We start from the raw sequence: 22,058 nt of genomic DNA on the forward strand, positions 1-22,058 counted from the left end.
TTAAGTTTTCCAGTAATTATAGATGGAAATAACAAAAATTGAGAAAAATCTAATTACACTACCATGTTCTTCATAGATTTTCACATCGCATACCAAATTGACAGCCAACTTTTAGAGTTATTTGAAATTCTAGAATTAAAAACGTGTTTCAAAATTTCAACAGCGATTTGCTCGAAACCCGCAATGTGGTTCATACGACCTAATCAAAACAAAATCTAGAAATAATGTTTTGTTTTTCGCGACACTCGCTAAAAACACAAACAGCTGCACGTGGTTTTGTTTATCCATTTGTAAATTTTGTTTTTAGGAAGTTTCCCAGCATACATGAAATCATATCAGGAATGATAATTTAAGTCGTTTTCAATGGTGTTGCGAATCGCAATTCCAACTGCACAGTGAAAAGATCGTATAAAATGTCGTCTGACCTCAGGAGATCGGATATGATAGAAAATCTGCCATGTTTGTAAATTTTGAAATTATTTTCCTCTCACACAGGCTTCAAGTGAGAAAACCATCGTCATGTTCTCTCTGCAACCAGCAGTGCATCCAGAGGGCTTAAAATCAGATGGGAATTGAGTAATGTTGATTAATGAGAAAACTGGAAAATATTGTCCCTTGCAACGATTTGAAGGCTATGAGAGCAAAATCTTGCGCTCTCTTGCATTGTTCCGATAGGCAGCGTTGCCAGATTGCAAACCGCTCAAATCCGTAGGTTGGACGAAAAACGAAAAATGCACCGATGTTGGCAAAATGAAACTTGATGATCGTTTTTTTTGTCGTCTGATAGAATTTTCGTTTATCCGCAGAATGCCTATAACTTTTCGATAGTCCGTAGAAAATCCGTAGGAAATGCTCAAAATCCGTAGATTTCGAGCATTGATCCGTAGATCCGTAGAAGTGCTTAAAATCTGTAGATCTGGCAACGCTGCCGATAAGTACGAGTAAGGTGTCGAATAACGCCCAATGGGTGCAGTTTCCGTCGCTTTATAAATAAATGAAATTTATGTATGTATATTGCCTCCACTTTGGTAGGTAAATGCTGTTTTTTCAACTTTCATACGATCATTCTATAATGCATATCCCAAGTAACACCGATAGTTGTATAAGACTCCTCAAGCCCTTTATAAAACCTAAATTTTATCTAATAGCCTGCTATAAAACTTTAAATGTTACTTGGGATGGAACGTTTATCAAAACGGTATTAGAATATAGCTGATAGCTACAAAAATGTTTGCCGGGCTAATGAAGTTGGTCAACGATGAAGGTGTCGGAGGTATCTAAGATTTTTTTTCCCCAAAAGTGCGTCTTCCGGTTCCTTTGGTCATTCAAAACTCAACCTTGGTATTGGAAAAAGAAAACAAAGTTGATATGCCCTTTACCAGGAGAACAAATATGCACACAGTTACTGGTCTTTTTTCAGCACCGTGATATCAGTAAATTCCCGTTACTTATGACAATCTGATTTGATCGGAGTTTTTCCTAGAACTTTTTTGAATGAAAGTGTGGTGGGGGCGAGCACGCCTGTGTGTGTGTGTGTGTGTGTGTGTGTGTGTGTGTGTGTGTGTGTGTGTGTGTGTGTGTGTGTGTGTGTGTGTGTGTGTGTGTGTGTGTGTGTGTGTGTGTGTGTGTGTGTGTGTGTGTGTGTGTGTGTGTGTGTGTGTGTGTGTGTGTGTGTGTGTGTGTGTGTGTGTGTGTGTGTGTGTGTGTGTGTGTGTGTGTGTGGGTGTGTGTTTATTTGTTTGTCTTAGGAAGTGTTTTCTTTTAATTTGTTTGGTATGGAAAAATTCACTTCACATATTCCCATGTTTGACTCAAAAAATTCTTTTCATACTGACGCCGATCCAACCGTTTTTTTTTCTTTTGTCCAACGTTTTTTTACTCCCATTTTCTCATCAAATATCTCAACCGTCTCACGTTACCAGGTGGCAATGAACCTCTACATCAGACAAACGTCGATCTCCGATAGCTCCTCAAACCATCGAGATGAAGTTGTCACCTCGTTGAAATAATGTGAGAACAATCACATACCATACGTGTTTGGCGCACGCACGTGGAAAATCCCACCCCTTTCTTCCGTCACTTGCGACACGAGTATTTCAGTGAAAATTTCAAACTGTCGGAATCAACTCTCGCACTTTTATATTCATGGGATAGCCGTTAAGGTATTTACTAGGGCGCCCAGCTGCGAGACAATATTACTTAATCCTCTTCGATCGAGAAAAAAACCTTCCATTGTGCCCGTTGTGGAAGTGGAAGGAAGACGCCACAGGTTATAATTAGGGGTGCAACATGTTTACTTTTATTGCGTTTCTATCGTTATCGTCGTCATTAGTAAATACAATAGTTGGGGATATGTGCTGCATAGTTTGCTGCTGCATCGTGTGAGACAACTTTTGCTTTCTAAAACTAATAATAACAGGGAAGGGGTTTTATTTGTTTAATTAAAACAAGCTTTGTGTTAATTAATCAGCGTCTTACATTTGCGCATCATCGTCATTCGAAACGGAGGGGTTGGATTTTTTTGCAAATGCAACCACTCGCGGCGCGACGAAGAGGCTGACTAATTAAGGTTTTTTTCGCGTTAAAAATTGGGTACAAAACGTCTCCATGGGGCATATTTGTCTACATAAATATACGTATAATAAAACTAATTGACTTTTGTCTGTTCGAAGATCTTTCTCCAGCCTTCTAGCCAAGAAGGTCCTCCGAAAAAAAAAATCTCAGAAAGCTAACAAAAACAGATCTAACATTGGGACGCCCAGAGGAGTCCGAATAAATAGAAAATTTAAAATAAAAATAAATAACCTCAATTCAATAAATAAGAAAATAAATACAGTGCTCTATCCGCAAAGACTAATTGGTTTGGCTGTCGAAAATGAAGCTATCTCTATGTAGTGTAGAGTCTCCTCCAAGGTATTTTGTTAGGTTTTTGCTGTTGTCTGTTAATTAAACGGGAGGTCCCTTAATTTTTATTCGGCATCGACTTTTGTGGCGTTCTGGAGCGATCGGTATTCGGGATCACGGTAGTGAGATTGTAGCGTCGGTCGGACCTTCCATTTGTTGTAGGAATTCGAGGACGACTGCTGGTAGCTGGCCGGCTGAGTTCGGGTTGGTTTGCTCGGGGTGTACGACTCTGGGGGCATGCACAGCATTCCGTACACGTTGATTCCGGGCAGTCCGGCGTATGTGGGCTGGTCATGGGCCAGGGGACCCTCTGTGAAAATAGTAACAAAGAAACAACAAGTTATAAATAGAATAAAAAACTAAAATATAATAAAATAACAAAAGTTACAATGTACTTCAAAGATTAATCCTTTTGAATGTAAAAACGTATTTCATCCTAATTTGGAGGGACAAATATAAATTTCTTCATTTGCCCCCCCCCCCCCCCCCTCCCTCTTCGAAATTTTCAAAATCACCCGAAGGGGGGAATAAATAAAGTTTTTAGTATTTTATGAAAATTTCGGAAAATTTATCAAGTATTCGAATGATTATAAGAGCAAAAAACAAATTGTGGAAGATGAAAGTTTTATCACATTTTATATTTTTGGTTTTATAAAATTTTTCGATAAAAAATTTATAGGTTTTGTGCAACAATATAGTATGCAATTTTATTGCATACAAGGTTTTGTTCAATTTATTCCAATTAATTAGTTTTTTGCATTATTTTTCATTATTCCACCCCTCGCGATTTTCACACTCCGAGTGACAAAAGAAGGATTTGAAATTTGTATTAAAACTTAAAGTTTTTCTTCTAAGTATAGTACACTCGCGGAAAGTGAAATGAGATAAAATCTCGTTTTTGGTTCGCAATAAATATGTTTATAACATTAAGATTGATGTACCAGAATTTCAAATCAAATGTCACTTCAAATATTCATAGACAAAATCAAAAGTTAAAACAAATTTAATATGAAAAATATTTGGAACTGAATACTCCTCAAGCTTCCTTTGAGTCGATTCCATTAAAAATAAAAAAAATACAACTTATCATGAACTTGGTTTTCATATTCACAGAAAAAGTAACTGCTTCGTTGCGTTCAATGACAACCGGTTAAAAAACTTTTTTTTTTCAATAAAAATATTCAACAACCCTAACACCAAATGAGCGGATACAAGATCTATCTGATTGGATAGTTTTTCTTCAGTTGAACATGCTCTTTTATTCCCCATCCTTTAAGCCAATCGCGGATTTTCCATGTAATCCATGAACATTTCGAGTAAAAAACAAGTGAACTCGTTGGAGAAAGTGTTTTCTACATATGTACATATGTTTATTATTACTTATTCATTACTTAAATTCATTCAGCTGCTTCAAAAGCTTAATTTTTCAAAACTCTCATCGAAAGCCTTAAGGTCGCCCTACATTACACAAATGACGTTTGCGAATCCGATTATTCCACGACGACTATTTGATTCTATGTTCGCCCACACACGATTCAAACATATTTCGCGCGAACATAAACGAATGCTGCCGAAAACAGCAACTAAAAAAACAATGGCCTGAAATTTGTACAAACAGCACCAGGCCACAAGGGGTTTTTTTTACAAAAAAAATCAATCCAGACCGATTTTACTCAAACCGTTTTTGCGCTCATTCAAGCAGTGCCATACATGATGCAAATCGTATTTACAGTGACAGAATATCATCGAATTTCATCGAAAATTACAAATATAGGTGTAATGTATGGCCCACTTAAGCTTAATTGTGTTGTGAATTTGCGCCGGAGTATATTCAAAATGCGCCATGCAGCCGAACACATCCATTTAGGAAAATATGGGTGGCTTTTGCGAATAACGCGGTATCAGTATTTTTTAATGGAAACAAATTGGAACTAGCAATAAACGACCGGTGGCAAGAAACCCCAAAAATTGTGTATAGGGTGAAGAGGCTGAACGGATAGAAGTTGAAATTCGTTATCCGACGTCATCTTGAAAGCCAATATGGCGGCTTCTACTCAACATTAAAATGCTAGAAGTAACTGAAAAGCACATGAAATCCCCACAATTTGGGTTTTGGGTGAAGAGCTCAATGAATATTAGTCGAATTTTGCTGTCCGACGCTATCTTGAAATCTAAGATGGCGGTTTCGCTTAACTTCAAAATGCAAACGAAAAAGTTACAAATGACAAAACATTGAATAAAATATGACAAATGTAATCAATATTACGAAATTATGACAAGAATATGAAAAAAAATGACAAAAATTTCACAAAAATTTGCAAAACTATGACAATAGCTATGACATAGCTTACGTCAGGACAAATATTTGAAAAATAATTCACAAATATGACATTAATAATAACTATCTGGTGACAGAAATGGAAGAATTACACTGTGATTTTTTGGAGCTTTTTCAGAGATGCCAGGTGTCCTTATTTTTTCAAATTTGTCTGGATTTTCTGTTTGTTCTGTTTTTTTTATTAGAGATTTTAAGCCTCTTGGGTTTATTTGGCCTGGATTCGACCAGACCGAACTGAACGCCAATTTGAAAAAAAATGAGTTATCTATTGCAGCGGATGCGAAACATGATAAACTACCTGTCCAATGAAAATCAGAACATTTTTCCTATTTTTTCTGATTTTATTAGAAAATTTCAATGTTGTAGACAGTGAAAATGGCAAAAATGCGTTGCGCCAAAGTGAACTGAGAGCCACCTTAGAGGTAAAGACAAAATGTCTGTTTTGGTCAAGAAAACTAATTTTGTGCGAAATAATCTTATGTGTGTTGGTTTTTTCGATTCAAAACAGTTCTTCGGCTCGTCTCGAACTAATATCTGATAAATTGAATGATAAAGAACGTTCCCGTGGCTAAAAACTTTATATTTCGGATTTCAAGCATTTGTAAAAATTTCGCTCCGCCAGACTGAACCGAATCCCTTGAATATTGTTTTCCAATTTACTCAAGAGGATGTTAGAATTTTTAACATTTAACGATAAAAGATACTTTATTTTATTGCTCACTGTCGTTCAGAACGCAACCGGTAAGTAACAATCAAAGATATTTCGGGCTTCAAAAGTGCGAAATTTGTATGGCTCGGTTCACTCTGGCTCAACGAAAAAAAACATTTTCCAAGCATCAGCCATACTCGTTGGGTGCTGCTCGTAAAGCGCCTATTAGTAGGCTCCTACGTTTAGAACAAATTGCCCAGTCAAATGATAGCGCATGGTAATTTTTCAAACATTTTGGTTCGACCAGAGTGAACTGGGTGCAAACATATTGCTATAAAAATTCAGTTTACGGCTTATTGTGTAATCAGAAATCGACCAGTATATGCTCGACGGCTTTATAAGAGTCTAAATGTGATAGTAAAATGATTAAATGAGATATCTAATGAAATGGTATCAATTGGTAGGGCTGTGAACTTTGAACTCGATTTTCTCGAAATCAAGTTTATGGCGTTCAGTTCGGTCTGGTCGAATCGCGACCATTTATCCCATACACACAGTCCCTACATGCAACAGTCCTGAATTTCGAAATACCGTTTCCTGAAAACTTCAATTTTATTTCTTCACGTAGTTCAGTTCTGATTATTGACAAAACCACCTGGCCCCTCCGTTGGACAATCGCAAAAAGTGTTGATCAGGGATGCCGCCGAATAAATTTTCATCACTTTTTTGTTTAATTTACGTCCAATTATGAAAAAAATACTTGAGAAATCAGATTTGATTTCCAATTTTCATTAACCAGCGCGAAAAACTTTTAATCAGCCTAGTTTTTTGATATAAGACACATACAATATTTATCGATAGAAATATGTTGAGGATAATTAGACGCAAGTAAGAATCGCTTTTATTTAATTTTATGATGATAGGGGAATGATTTATGTTGGTCTATACTCGTTTGAGATGAATTACCTATTTTTTAATTTAATGTGCCTATTGTAAAAATAACAATGTTTTTATTCCAATTATGTTTTATACTTTATTTAATCCTAAATTCGCATCGTTCTTTCGGAGTTTTCAAGCGAAAGTATGATTCATTACTCAACATCTTTCAAGTTAATCGAAAGACTTAGTATGTCTGGCATTTTTCAAATGTATATCCAAGTTTGACAAATCCACAATCATAATTATTGACTGTAGAGAATATTGGGTATATAAAGATAAACAAATAAATAAAAAAATAGCTATACTGGCAACCCGGATTCGAAGATGAATTCGTTCACAAAAAAATAAATAAATTACAAAGATTCCGTTCAGAAGATAACTCTAGATATATTGTGAATTCAAATAATTTTTTTAGAAACGTCGCTGGTGAACTGGCAACAAAACACAGACTTCCGAAAATCTAGTACTTCAATTTTCTTTGTCGGAATTCTTTCGGAAGTCGGAAATTCGGATTTCCGAAGTAAAATTTAGTGCTGGCGCTATTATTGTGAATTTAAATAAAAATTTTAGAAACGTCGCTGGTGAACTGGCAACAAAACACAGACTTCCGACAATCCAGTACTTCACTTTTCTTTGTCGAAAATCTTTCGGAAGTCGGAAGTCCGGACTTCCGAAGTAAAATTTAGTACTGGCACTATTATATAAATTAGGAGAGTGAGAGTAGTAGTTGTTTATATTTGATGAAAAGATGAACTAATTGTGAGAAAACGAGAGAGCTTTGAAAAGCTCAATGTTCGTTAAAGGAACTTTCAAGGGTAATTTATAGAGAGTGCTTAGAAAAGATGGTTGGATTTCGTGAAGAAAATATAATTTCGAAGGAAACGGTAGTTATTATAGCAAGGAAAATGGATCGGACACGACACTTGAAAACTTGCTTATGTCCTTACAAAATAAGTAGTGATGCAGATTTGACTGTTTAATTTTGGATGGGTAGGGGAGATGAGGGCATAACGAGCACCCGAGGCATATTGAGAACTACGCTTTTCTACGAAAGTGCGTATTTTCTTAAAGAAATTTTCATGAGGATTTGTTTCGTACTTCCTATAGTATTAATTTTTCACAAAAAAAGGAATCTCCTCATCATCTTTACAGAGATATTTAAAAAAAACTAGCTTGGTTCTCAAGTTACGAAAATATTATAATTTTTGAGCACCACGAAATAAGCTCTTATGATCTTAAAATAACCTTGATCTATAATGTAGGGGAGATGAGGGCATAACGAGCACCCGAGGCATAATGAGAAGTCCATTTTTCTACATAAGTACGTATTTTCTTAAACAAATTTTCATGAGAACTTGTTTCGTACTACCTATAGTATTAATTTTTCATCAAAAAAGAAATATCCTTTTCATATTTACAGAAATATTAAATAATAACCAGCTAGGTTCTCAAGTGACGAAAATATTATAATTTTTGAGCACCACCAAATAAGCTTTTATGACCTTTAAATCATCTTGATCTGAAATGTATTCACTGCAACATGATCTACACATTGTTTCTAAATTTTCAGCATCATAAAATTTTTGATTTTTCACTTTAATCAATTGTAAAACGCGTTTTTACTTTAATTTGTTCACTAGAGGCGAACAGAGCACTTTCAATGAAGGCATATTGAGCATTTTCTGCCGGAGAATCTAGCAGCGAATTCAACTCGATGAAGTCAACTGAATAATAGAGCTACAGTTTAACTTGTATCGTCTGACTATTTGGCCTATTGGTTAGATGTCGGAGAGGTAATCAGTAGACTCGAGTTCGATTCCTGTCCGAGGGGATTTTTTTTTGCACATACCATTCATGATTGATTTTTTTTATTGTTACTTTATACGGCTAATAGCATCAAAGCATCATCCGTCAAACAAAACACCAGAAACATAATGTATGAACATGTGTTAATTCTTCGAATTCTACAAACAGACCTAGATTATTTTGTTTTTGCTTTGTTTGATGAAACTACGCCTCACCGTTTAGTGCAATCATGATCATAAATGATAAATGAAGAAAAAAAAAATCACCTCCACCAGGAATCGAACTCGAGCCTACTGATTATCTCTCCGACATCTAACCAATAGGCCAAATCGTCAGACGATACAAGTTGAGCTGTAGCTCTATTACTCAATTGACTTCATCGAGTCGAATTCGCTGCTAGAATCCCCGGCAGAAAATGCTCATTATGCCTTCATTAATGGTGCTCATACTGCCTCGGGGGGTTTCTCATTATGCCTCTACAGTGACTGGTTTTCAGCTTTCGGCAAAAATTTTTAAAATGCATTTTTAAACGTTTTTATCTACTTTTTCAAGTTTCATCCAATTAGACAATTGATTATTTGAGTGTCGGAACACGAAACAATGATGTAATTCACATATTACAGCTCTGCCGCTCATAGCAAGTCCGTCCCATTTGCATTTTCATCATTTTTCAGTTTATCACTGGAATCACTTTAATTTTATCTGTAGTTTCAAAAGAAAACTTTGTTTTCAGTACTTTGTTCTGATGAACATTGAAAAAAACCTCAAGTAATTTTGTCCCATTGAACAAATGATCGCAAGTCGGTCCCATATGGCATAAATCATAGCATGTCAGTCCCACAGCCATAAGGGCCCAGCAAAAGATTTTCAACAGAATCAAAACAAAAAAATTATCATTATAAAGCGAAAATCTTTCATTGGCCGTTGCAGTGACAGATGCTGTTGATTATTTCGTATATAAACGCATTCAAGTGCTGATTTACCGTTGGACTTTTTACGATTTTTCAATGCCGTTTTTCTCATTTCAACAAAAACGCAAATGGGACGGACTTGCTATGAGCGGCAGAGCTGTTCTCTATGGTTAAATAAGCATTTTCCTTAAGGTGCCCATTATGCCCTCATCTCCCCTACGCACTGCAACATGATGTGCACATTGTTTCTCAATTTTTACCATCAAAAAATTTTTGATTTTTCACTTTTATCAATTTTAAAACACGTTTTTACTCAAATTTGTTGACTAGGGGCATATAGAGCACCATATTATCGAGGCATAATGAGCATTTTCTGCAATAGAATCTAGCAGCGAATTAAAATTGATTTATAGCGCCACACCTTGACTAGTTTTCATCCGACAATTTAGCCTATTGGTAAGGTGTCGGAGAGGTAATCAAAAGACTAGAGTTAGATTTCTGTTCGAGGTGATTTTTTTCCATTCACAATTCATGATCGATTTTTTTATTGTTACATTATACGGCTAGTAGCATCATCCTCCGAACAAAGCACTTAATGTATGAGCGTGCGTGAATTGTTTGTATTCTACAAACAGACCTAGATTATTTTGTTATTGCTTTGTTTGATGAATCTACGACTCACCTGACTTCATCGAATTGAATTCGCTGCTAGATTCCCCGGAAAAAACGCACATCTTGCTCTGATTAATGGTGCTCATACTGCCTCAGGGGGGGTTCTCATTATGCCTCCACAGTGGCTGGTTTTCAGCTTTTGGCAAATTTTTTTAAAATGTATTTTTTAACGTTTTCATCTTATTTTTCACGTTTCAGCCCGTTAGGGAATAGGCTTTTCAAGTGTCTGAACACGAAACAATAATGTAACCTCCATATTACAGCTATTTTCTATGGTTAAATAACCGTTTTCCTTAAGGTGGCCATTATGCCCCCATCTCCCCTATGTTTTCTTTAATTTATGATAAGTGATTTTGATAAGTGATGAATTAAAACATTTTTAATAATTTTATTAATTTCAAATTTCTTAAATTTTCATGATGCAAGAAATGTTAATTTATTACAATTGGCATTCCTGACAAAGTCGTGTCCTGAATACACGATTTAACAAGTTACACGAATTTCTCGAATTAGAGCTTCCATTTTGTCCGCTAGAGAATACTGATGCTGTAGCCTTTTCATTGTAATGAGAAAACGTCAATGGTAAATATTGATTAAGTATATTTGGTAAAATTAGACAAAATATGCCAAAATGATATGAAAAGAAGATGTAAAATCGACCACAAAAAAAAATCAAAACTATGAAAGCTATGAAAAAATTATATGAATCAAATGGAACATCTGACGAAGATATGACAAAAATACTACGACTGAAAAAATGACAAAATTATGACAAAAATGGACAATAAAATGAAAAAAATCTGACAGAGCTATATCAAACCTTTTTTAATTTTTTGTCATAATTTTGTTTTTTTTTGTTATAGTTTTGTTGCACTTTTATCATATTTTCGTCCAAGCTTTATCACATTTGTGATATTTTTGTCATAGTATTGTCGGAGTTCTGTCAATTTATTGCAAAATGTTGTCACATTTGTCATTTTTTATTAGTTATTATAATTGTCATATTTTTATTACAATTTACATTTGTCATATTTTCCATAATGTTGTCAAAGTTTTTTTTTACGAATTTTGTTATAATTGTAATTTTGTTGTCATTATTTTGTCAATTTTATTTTTGATAATTATTCTCGAAAACTCATTCATACAACACAACTCTCCTGATGTGAGGCTGGCTGATTCGGAAAAAAATTTCTAATGCTTTTGACTAAACATCTTTCACGACACACTGATTTATTACTAGAAACACAGCTAAAAATATTTTGAAATTCTACGTTCAACTTGCGGTCGTGAATGATAAACAGCCTCTTAAACAGTTTTTTTTTTAACAAAGATTATAAACGTTTTCGTTCAATGGTTCAAACTTCGCTATCTTAGCTAGATTAAAGATTAATAAAGATGTTTTAGAAATACGAAGATTTTACTTTTGGGTCATTCGCCATGATAAGCATTATAAGAAAAACCAAAAAATGCATTATCGTGAGGTGCATTTCTAGAAGTAATTTGCGTAGGGGTATGTCTTGTCAAAAATGGCCGTTGTTCGGAACAAAAAAAGAAGTTCATGGTCATATTCTTTGGCAGGTTGTCTTAAGGACCATGCCAAATCGCAAAATTGCTGAACGTTTTGGATTATTTAAAAGTGTCCGACAAACGTTGCATGAAGGTGCCGTATTTCATACTTACCCAATCGGTAGTGCGCGGGACACTTGCAGATCACCAGGTAGTGCGACTTTCCGGTTCGGGTGTTCTGCAGCGCCAGAATGGACCAATCCTTGGGCGCACGGCATTCCCGCAGTTCGTTGGTATTTTCGCAAGTTTTCGCCAGGGTAACGGCCTTCCGTTGGGCATTTCCGATCAACTTGATCGTGTGGTTGTCATCTTCGTTCAGACTCGCCGAACAGGGATCACGGTATCTGGAATGAAGGAAAGTGGAAAGAAACTATTTTAACAACTTGATTCCTGGTATTGATGTTGAGGAGAAAAACTTGACGTATTAAAAATAGTAATTTACACAGCAGTGTTTAAGCTGAATGGGCGCATTCGGAAAAAAATGATAATGCTGTTGCTGCGTTTTTTCACTACATAATTCCCAACACGGATCAACGCGTGTTGCAATCATACTCGAAAAATGGTTGAAATGTAAATAATGTTGATCGGAGGAAGGAGCTCAATGTTGGTTGGTAATTTAAGCACCTGTAAAGAATTGTGTGCAACTCGCAACACCTGTTGCATTAATGAATGAGTAAAGTGTGGGTTGGAACATCCATCATTTCCTACGAAACATGTTCGAGCCAAATACCAACGAATTATTTGACACCTGAATGAAAAGCTTCGGAAGAATTTTTTTTCCTTTCAATTAGCATCTAGCGATTTTGATCAAGTAAAATTACTTTTTTATAGTAATTTTCATTGAAATAAATGAGCGTTGAGAAAATATAAATTTCAATAAAATTTAGATGTTTTATTAATTTTGGGTCATTGTTCCTAATAACTGACATATTTTTAACCGATTCGTCAAAATTTTGTCCAAATTCATTTTGATTTATCTAACAAAGGATTTACTTTTTTGGAAACCACTTAAATAAGAGGGTGGGTACACTTTATTATCTCTCTTGTGTATTTGTACAATAAATGTGGTTGTGAAATAATCCGGAATTAAATCCTTGTTTCACTGGAACTGTTATGAAAAAAATTAAAGTAAATATTAAAACCCATGAATGTTTAGTAAAAAAAATGGTATTGTTTTATAAAAAAAATTAAAATATTTACTATTGTTGATAGTTATTTATGCCACAAGTTGCAGTTTAGTGGGTTTTACACCACGAGTTGTAAAGTTATATCGTGGAGTGCTGAGAAAATCAAATTTTCCAACAAGTTACAGACAAACATTTTTGCAATGCTGGAAAATACCTTTGGGAAAATTAAGTTACGATACCTGCGAAAAATGGTTGTATCTAGTTTCCCTATTTTGAAAACTGTATCGAAAAGTACTTCTATTCGACGCTGTTTTTTCGGTAAAAAGGCAATTTTTTTCAAAACATAGCTTCGTAACGAAAATCAAATATTTTAGTGCGGAGTTGCAGAACTATTATTTATGCAATTCAGTGTTGAAAGAACGAACGTTTTGACACTGAAAACAGTATCGAAAAGTTTCACTTTTCAGCACTGAATTCAGTGTATATTCTACGACTTACTAGATCATAAACTTTTAAGCGTTGACATGGTCACATGGTTGTTTTAGAAAACGGCTTTAGAGTGGTTTAGTAGGTATCCTAAAGATAGTTTATATAAATATTTTCTTAAAATACGCTTCAAAGCTATTTACACTTTCGTCATCCTTTAAAAAAACACTCCGTTTTTCTTACTAAACCATCAAAGAATTTAAAATGTTACTTGGGGCTGCCTTCAAAATCCGCGCTTCCTAAGCCATTCCGTCTCTTTCCACCGGAAGGCCAAGTAAAAAAAAACAATCAGCAGCAGCAGCTTTGAAAATCTACGCTTCCTAAGCCAATTCCGTCTTTTTTTCTACCTAAAGCCCAAATCAAAACAAACAAACAGCAGGAGCTGCGTTGGAAATCTGCGCTTCCCAAGCCATTTCGTAATTTTCCACCGGAAGGCCAGACCAAAACAAACAATCAGCAGGAGCTGCCTTAAAAATCTGCGCTTCCTAAGTCATTCCGTATTTTTCCACCGGAAGGCCACACCAAAACGAAGAATCAGCAGCAGCCTTAAAATCTGCGCTTCCTAAGTCACTCCGTCTTTTTCCACCGCAAGACCAAATCAAAACAAACAATCATAGCAGCCTTAGCAATCTGTGGTTTTGAATCTCTCCGTCTTATTTACCGGAAGAACAAACAATCAACAGGAGCAGCCTTAAAAATCTTCGCTTTTCCAATCTAACAATCAAAGTAGCAGCCTTAACAATTTGCGCATTCTAGTCTCTCCGTCTTATTTACCGGATGAACGATCCATTTTCGAAACAATTTGGTGTATTTTTTGTTGTCGTTTTGTGATAAATTTTTGATATTTTTAAAATAAGTACATTTATCAAGAGTATGCCAGTCTAGGACAAATGGCTAGAAACCACATAAAATGGTATATTTGAAAGAAAAAAAAGAATAGCAATAGTGGGAGGGTCTAGGGGATAGTATGAAGGTAAAACTTATTTTTTCGGAAGTCGGATTTTTTTAGTAATGTTTTACAAATGTTTTTGAATTATGCTCCTTACCTCAGAAAGTATTTTAAACTTTTAGGTGCTACGAAAAAGCCACCCCTTCCAAAATATTCAAAAAAAATCACAATCCCCTTAATTAAATATGTTAGGCTAACGTGCCGCCTAAATTTAGGGAAGAAGACTGGGAAAAGAAATCAAAAAAGAAAAGTCCTTCTCGAGATCACTAGAAAACAATGCTTTTGATTATAATTGTTGTGACATTCTTTGCCGTGAACTAGTAAACAATTTCATTTACGGTTTTTGTGCGTCATATCAAGTGATAGAATAAATGAAACACTTTCTACATGAAAATAAACGCCTTATGTATTATTTTTAAAATTTTGTATTATTTTGGGGGTTTGGTGACTGATTTTTATCTATGATATTTTTGCCTTACAATATACGAAAACAAAAAAAAATGTTTGTAACTATATGGTTACTTATTTTTAAGTACTTAAAAGTTTTCGTATTAAACTGTAACTTTAGAAAAATGGTCCTAAACCTAAAAGGTGAGCTAAATTCGCTTTCATCGATGGTTGAAATATTTGAATTTCTTCAAGAGTCTGGTAGATGAAACTTAGTTGATTTTAGCATAAAATAAGCTTTTTTAGGAGAGTCTTTCATTTCTTAAAAAAAAATTTTCTAAACTCAAATCGAACAAGCCCAATCTTCCAAACTGTTTTTAAAATTCAAAGTTTTAAGGTTTGATGAAAATAAAAAAAATCAGAAAAAAGTAATGATGTAATTGATTCAAATTTGAACCAAATCAATGATTTTAGTATGCATTTTGGCTTTAAAAAAAACTGCAATACATTGCGGAACAAATACGAAATATCTCGTTTTTTCGCTTGCCGCTAGTACCTATGCTAACATAATTCAAATGTTATGAACCTAATAACGAAACCTCATTCTACAAAATGTAACACAACCAGGCGCGGATCTAGAGATTGCTCTTAGGGGGGGGTGAGTTAGTAAATTTTCAAAAAAAATGGCCCAAATGTTTGGAGTGATTGGGATAAATAAAAACTGTGACAGGAAATATGTTGATGATAAAGATGAAAAACATTCAGCAGCATGTAAAGTATGTTTAAGACAATTAAAAAAAAATATATTCAAAGAATTGTGTACATCTGTTTGTGACTGGCTTAGTCTTAGACAAAAAGCAGACAAATGATTTTTTTCACTGATATGCAGTTGAATTTACGTTTATTTATCGCGCATGAACACAACACAGTATTTTGTTCATTGGTTTCTGAACCATAAAATGTCAAATTTTGGTGTCTTGGTAATGTGTTAATAATGTTGAAAAATATAGAATTTTTTGCAGATTTTTTAGGTGGAGATTTTTCTTTAATATAAATATTTTTCATACAGAATCAATTCCATTATGAAAATCTTGTAGATGATTCTTTTTTCAATTGGGGTTTGAGGATAAATCAAAAAACTAAAATTCTACCTTCAGTTTGTGATTTTCAGCTGAATTGTGTTTACAAACTAATTTTGTATAAAAAATTGAAATCTGGAAATTGCAATTCACAAGCAATCTCAACACATTAAGGACCGTATAGAAATCTTTGACGAGAAACACCGATATTCGGCATTTAGTATATCAGAAACTCCTAAACTAAGTTTTACAAATTAAGCATCTTAAGTAACGGCAAACATTGGGTTTAATTTTGTTTAATAAAGTTTAAATTCGAGTTATACTTCGAAGTGTAGCACACTGTTGGCAAGTGAAAAAACGTTATTTTTCGCTTGGTCCGCAATATTTCATGTTCATGATTTCTTTCATTGCTCAACCTATATAGATTGTAAAATTCATTTACAAGCTAAATTTTTTTTCTGTATTTGGAATCTGCACTCTGAATCTGAATTCTGAACCTGAGTTCAAAAATTGTGCTTTGAATTTGTATCCGAATTTCCATACGATTTCTGAAATGTACAAAAAATAAGATTTACGAATCTTTTTGCAGATTAGAATTTTATGAGCCAAGTGATAGAGCCGTTATTCATGAATCTATTATTCAAATTCTTTAGTTCAGGTGTAATCTAAATTCACTTTGTACATTATTTATTTTTAAAATACATTGTGAATCAGAACTAAAATATGAATTTACAAAGATCTGAATGTTACTTTTAAATTTAGGATTGCCATTATGGAGCTTTAAATCTTTTAATTTGAACCAGGATTTCAAAGCAGCTTTTCATTTCTAATTTCTTATGATTATTCGAACTGAAAATCAACAATCCTGAACTGGATACAGAATCCAAAATTCGAAAAACTTTACGATAAATACACTTTTGGTTATGGGAATTATGGAATTAGAAATGGGTTTGATTTAATTCGAAAATTTTAAAAAAGAGTAGCAGAATTTTTAACTTGGGTTGGGGTTTTGAGGTTTTGGCATTAGTTTTTAGTCTAGATTTTTACTGTTGATTAACCCTACTCTAATCTACTCTTCCTGTTTTGGATCCTCATAGGGGAGGGGGGGGGGGGTTTAACCCACAACCCCCCCCCCCGTTCCTACGGCCATGTTTCTACCTATACATTAGAAAGTGTGATGTAGTTTAAGTTCTATTTTCCATAAAAAAATGTTGTTTTGGCTGCCATAGGTCCACGGCACTTTATACAGCATAAGAAATATTAATGTGACTATTCGTTTTCTAGACTTTTCCAATATTTTGTACAGTTATTACAAAGACCTCTTGTGATGAGTCTTCTAAAACAACAACAGAGCAACAACGATATATCGATAAGGATGTAATGGTTACCTAAACAACGAAATGTTAACTTTAAATAGAAAATAATAATATAAAATTTTCATTTGTTTTTCTATAGTAAAAAATATTGCACGATTTTATAAAATTTGTAAAACTGTAATAGATTTGTTCATTCCTCTCGGTATCATTATATGATTATATGATATTATATTTGTCACAATCAAACAATATTTTTTTAAGAGAATTGGCTTGAAAACAGTTGGGTGATTAAAGTTATCCCGAAGTATTTATTCTCGTTTAAGGTTTAATATGGAGGGTTGAATATACTGACTGACTGAAGTCGATTATCATGATTTACAGTCTTTTTTATAAAAAGTGTTTTAAGACTTTAAAGTTTAAAAAATAACCAAACTCTTCAATGTATAAGAAAAACGAATGAAAAGGAGACCAAATTACAGTTTACGGAAGGTAACCAACAATTTTAAGATATTGATTACCACTACTTTAGCTTACATTCGACACTATTAATAAGTGGTGCCAGCTACTTTAAAACAGCAATTAACATTCCCAACAAGTTCTATGTTCAATTCAGTATGAGGAATGCAGTTGCTTCTTTTGAAAAAATCGGAAATCAAATCAAACAATTCGGTCTTTAGAGCAAACGCACCAACACGGGAGTATACGCGGCTCGGTTTTGCTCATTTCAGCGGACCGATTTTGGTATACACACTCGTTCGCGCACCGGGCAGAAGCATTATTATTTTTAAATTGAGCATCGCACTGAGAAAACTTTTGCAGAAAATATTTAATTATATTTATACCTACTGATCGAGTAAATTTTTCGATAGTTTCGATAGTTTTTTCGCTTTAATTTCGTTTTCGTTATCTGCTATCCGTGACGTGACGTCAAATTCGACATCCTGGTTGAACAGCAGCAACAGGGCCAAGCAGAACTTCTAGGCAGTAGCAGCCGGAATCATCCGAAAGTCAGCGGAACTTGCGCGAAATATGCCAGCTGCTGTAGATTTCCACCATTAAGCAGGAGGGTTTCCGCCGCTGGTCCCAAGATTTCGGCTTCAGTGAGTCGGAACCGTTTGCTCGGTGCAGCTTGAAGGAGAACTGTATGCGTCATTGCTCCAGTTCAAACCTATCTGCTAAAGATTCTGATCATTGACCCGACCACAGTTTCAGCGACTTGACGACCGATAAGTGCAAAACATTACTTATACGGTCTCTGTCAGATTGAGATAAAGTTTGCAACGGCTAAATGCCAGATAGTGAATCTTCGCCACCGGCCCAGGTTAGGCCATTCGAATCGTATCCAATTTCTAGAAGAAGAACCATTTCAAGTTAAAGTAGATTTTAACATGTAATCAACAATAAAAATAAACATTCATATCAATTTTTTTTCATTATTCATACGATAATATACAATTTTTTTTTCTTGAAGTTTCAAATATAGATTTTTCATAAGTTGATGTAAGACCCTATATTTTTGTCAGTATTTCGAACACTTTTCTGGATAATTTCTTATTGAGTTTGACTTTGTTTTTTATAGCTTAAAAAGCCCGAATTTTCCCTCCGGAAAGCATTCCTGTCGGTGGTCGTTTTCATTATGGATATTGTGATCGGAAGACGCAGTACCGCAATTGTCTTGAAAAAAGATAATCGTTACTGAAGCGCGTGGTATGGTCATCTCATTTTCCCTCTTCCTCTTCCGGGAGCACAGTCTTTTGAAGGGGAATTTCACGAGCCAGCTTCTTGACGACGTTGACCAATTCCAGTATATCGTTTACAATTTTCTGTCCGGGAATCCATACCGGCTGATACTTTCGTCGATCGATATTCTGCTGTCACTGCTAGCCAATTCCTTGGTTTGGCCCAACTATGTTAACTAATCGCAGTAGTTCAAATTAGTCGGAGTTAGTTTCTGAATGTTAGCTCCGATTCCGATCCGATCGTCGATTTCATTTTAACTCAAACCCAACTCAGCGCTCTTTGCGATGCTGATACTGATGGAACCGTTTCAGCTGCTGTTGTCAATTGAGAGCTTTTATTAAACCTGAAATTAAAATAAAATCAATATAGAACTTGCTAAACCATAAACAAAATTCTCACCTGGTCACTGATGGTAGCTGTGTCGTCATCTTCTATTTCAATAGATTGCAAAAAAAGTTGAAAGTGACTGCGCGCTTCCGGCGGATGTCTTATTTGGAGGAGGTGCTGTTGCCGCTGGTGGTACTATCAGTTACGGCTAATGCCTGTGGTCGCAATCGTGGATGAGGAACCGAGCGAGTGATGATGTTTTCTTCAGCCAGAATTAGGTCTACTGCTGCTGCTGAGTAGAAAAAAAAATTCGATAAATCAACAGTTTTTTCACTTACCTTCAAGCGGCGTTTTTGTTACTCGATGATGTTCAATTGCAAGTTCTGTACCGTTCAAAATTGTGCTAATTACGACGACCCACTCGACTTCAAAGAACAAACCCTGGGCCTTCTGCCACAGATTCCGAGGGCCTGAATTTTCACCTCTTTCGACCCAGCACAGAATACTCGCGAAATGGCTCTATATAACCTTCGACACACATACGATCCCCCCGCGAACAAATAAAAAGAAGAGCCACATTGCTTAATTAATTTACAATTGTTTACTAAAATTATAAAATTTTAATGAATATCAACAAACTCTGCACGCTGAACTACGTTTGTTTAACTCAGCCTTAAATAGTAGATTTTTTTCAGTGCATGTTTGCTCTCGCCCCTTTCTAGTGAGCAAATTTGGTGATTTTGTCGGTCCCGACGGCAACGGCCCTATTTTTCTCACCCTCATACTAACCCCCGGTGCTGTATGAAAGTGATTAAACGCGTGAGCATTTTCACTATACTCGCGATTGCTGCGGATGCCCTTAGTGTGCAGAATTTTGTTCCACAATTCATTGCTCTTTCAATGAATAAAATTGTTGCTATTGATTGGTTTGACCCAGTTTGATCTTCAATTGCACAATGCTCGCTCATATGTATATACTTACATATGTGGGGATGCTGCCCATTAGTTATCTGTTCCAGATGATCCCGATCATCATCAAACTCACGAAACATATGTCTACACACAAGAAAGAGTTTGCGGGAACAGTGTATAATTTATGCGCAATCCGACAAACACCCAGGGAACACACCATGGCTACACATTACAATCATCTGGTACTCAGAGTCTCACAGTCAATTCGCAGGAGTTTTTCCGCATGTTACGATCAGACCATCGGGTTCCACTTATAATGTCGGAGATGATATGCTAATAAAGTGGCCACCACGTAACGAACTCCCGGTGCTTTGTGTGGTAATGATAAAGACGGTTAACAGCCTTGGCAACAGCCACGGAAATCGAGGCGGAAAAACCTCGGATGGATGGTTAAATAATGTTGATTCAGGTCGTTTTTTCTTTCGAGCTGGAAGCTCCGGCGATTTCGGGGGCGGGGATGAGCCCTAAGAATTTCTGGAATCAGGCCGGCCGCGTCGCCGGAGAAAATGCGCAAGCACCGTACCAGAGAATTTTATTCAAGCAACATGACTTTGCATGTTGGCACAGCACAGCATCTGAGTTTTTTCGCTTCTTCATCTCGTGTGCTGAAGTGTGCCTATGGAGGCCATGAATCTACTCCACCCATTACGTAAGACTCGAACCCGACATACTCCAGAAGCTATTTACCGCACTTGATCTCATCTGCGTCCAGTTGAGAAAAACACCTAACCGATTTTTTAGAGCTTGGAAGAAATTAGTTCTGATTATTCGAATATTTTCAATTTATTTACAGATTATAAAAAATAAATAAACATTCTAGATTTTTTTTTGAATACAATACAATTTTGAACTACATGTCAAAACTTCAATCGCCACAGTAAATAGGATCTTTGTCGATCCATAAAAAAACCCCATATTATTAGGAGAAATTGATCAAGAATTTACCTTCTTGCAACATTAGCATCGCGGCCTGAGAACAAATCTCTTCCGCCCTAAGGTCATTCCACTACTGACCGGAGGTGGAGTGCGAAAATAAGAACCTAAAGGGATCCGAATTATTGCACGTTTCATTAATAGTCATGCCCTGTGGTAGCTCCAATTCGACCCTTGGAGCTATTTCAGGTTTACGAGAACGTTGAACTCGTTCTTGGTAGAACGAATCGAGAAAAAAAAAACACACCGTCCTGAAACGATTTCAGCTTGAATCTGAAGAAAGATTGCAGTTTTTTCTAGGAGCAACTTATATCAATAAATCACAAAAGCTTTCTAATTGGCATAAAATTGGCTATTCCATGAACACAAACGAGTTAAATGAATAATTGCCTTTGAATCTAGCTTCGAACTGTATCTTCTCGATACGATATCTAGGGAATGGTTTTAGCTACATGAAATCTGACTATCTCTTCCAACCTTTTTCTTTCATAAACAAACAACAGATAGGGATGACTGGGGTATCGTGGGCCATGGGGGAATGTGTCTTGAAAAATCTCCATTCAACTGCGTCGTCATCGTTCTGCGTAACATATTGTCGCTGAAACTCCAAACCGGAGATTTCGTTAACACCAGCGACGGTGACATCACTGACGACATATCATGTCGACCAGACATCTATCAAACATCTTCCAAGTGTCGGAGCCAAACAAAAGAAAGGGTTGCCGATTGCCGAGGTGTTTGATGAATTTTTCATCGTCATTGGTTGGCAGGGTTGCCAATTACCAGTGCGAAAACTTCGGATTTCAACTGCATTGACAATATATTTCCATATGTTGTTTACCTGTGTACGCATCATATTCTTCTTTATTTAACCAGCTAAAAAATATAAATTAACATAATTAATCAAGTACTCGCAAATTGCATCGCTGAGAATCCTAAAGTTCATTTAAAAAATGT

The 22,058-nt window shown here is 35.5% G+C and overlaps 1 protein-coding gene across 1 annotated transcript; it reads right to left on the reverse strand.

Moving 5' to 3' along the window:
• Positions 1-1,620: 1,620 nt before the first annotated feature.
• Positions 1,621-19,297, reverse strand: LOC129753537 (uncharacterized). The gene is made up of 3 exons (XM_055749359.1): positions 19,269-19,297; positions 11,900-12,129; positions 1,621-3,214 (listed from the first exon to the last, which is right to left on the reverse strand). The coding sequence occupies exons 1-3, from the start codon at positions 19,295-19,297 to the stop codon at positions 2,970-2,972; spliced, it is 504 nt and encodes a 167-aa protein (XP_055605334.1). The 3' UTR covers positions 1,621-2,969.
• Positions 19,298-22,058: the final 2,761 nt, after the last annotated feature.

Source organism: Uranotaenia lowii, chromosome 3, assembly GCF_029784155.1.
Source record: "Uranotaenia lowii strain MFRU-FL chromosome 3, ASM2978415v1, whole genome shotgun sequence".
In the NCBI taxonomy this organism is placed as follows: Eukaryota; Metazoa; Arthropoda; class Insecta; order Diptera; family Culicidae; genus Uranotaenia; species Uranotaenia lowii.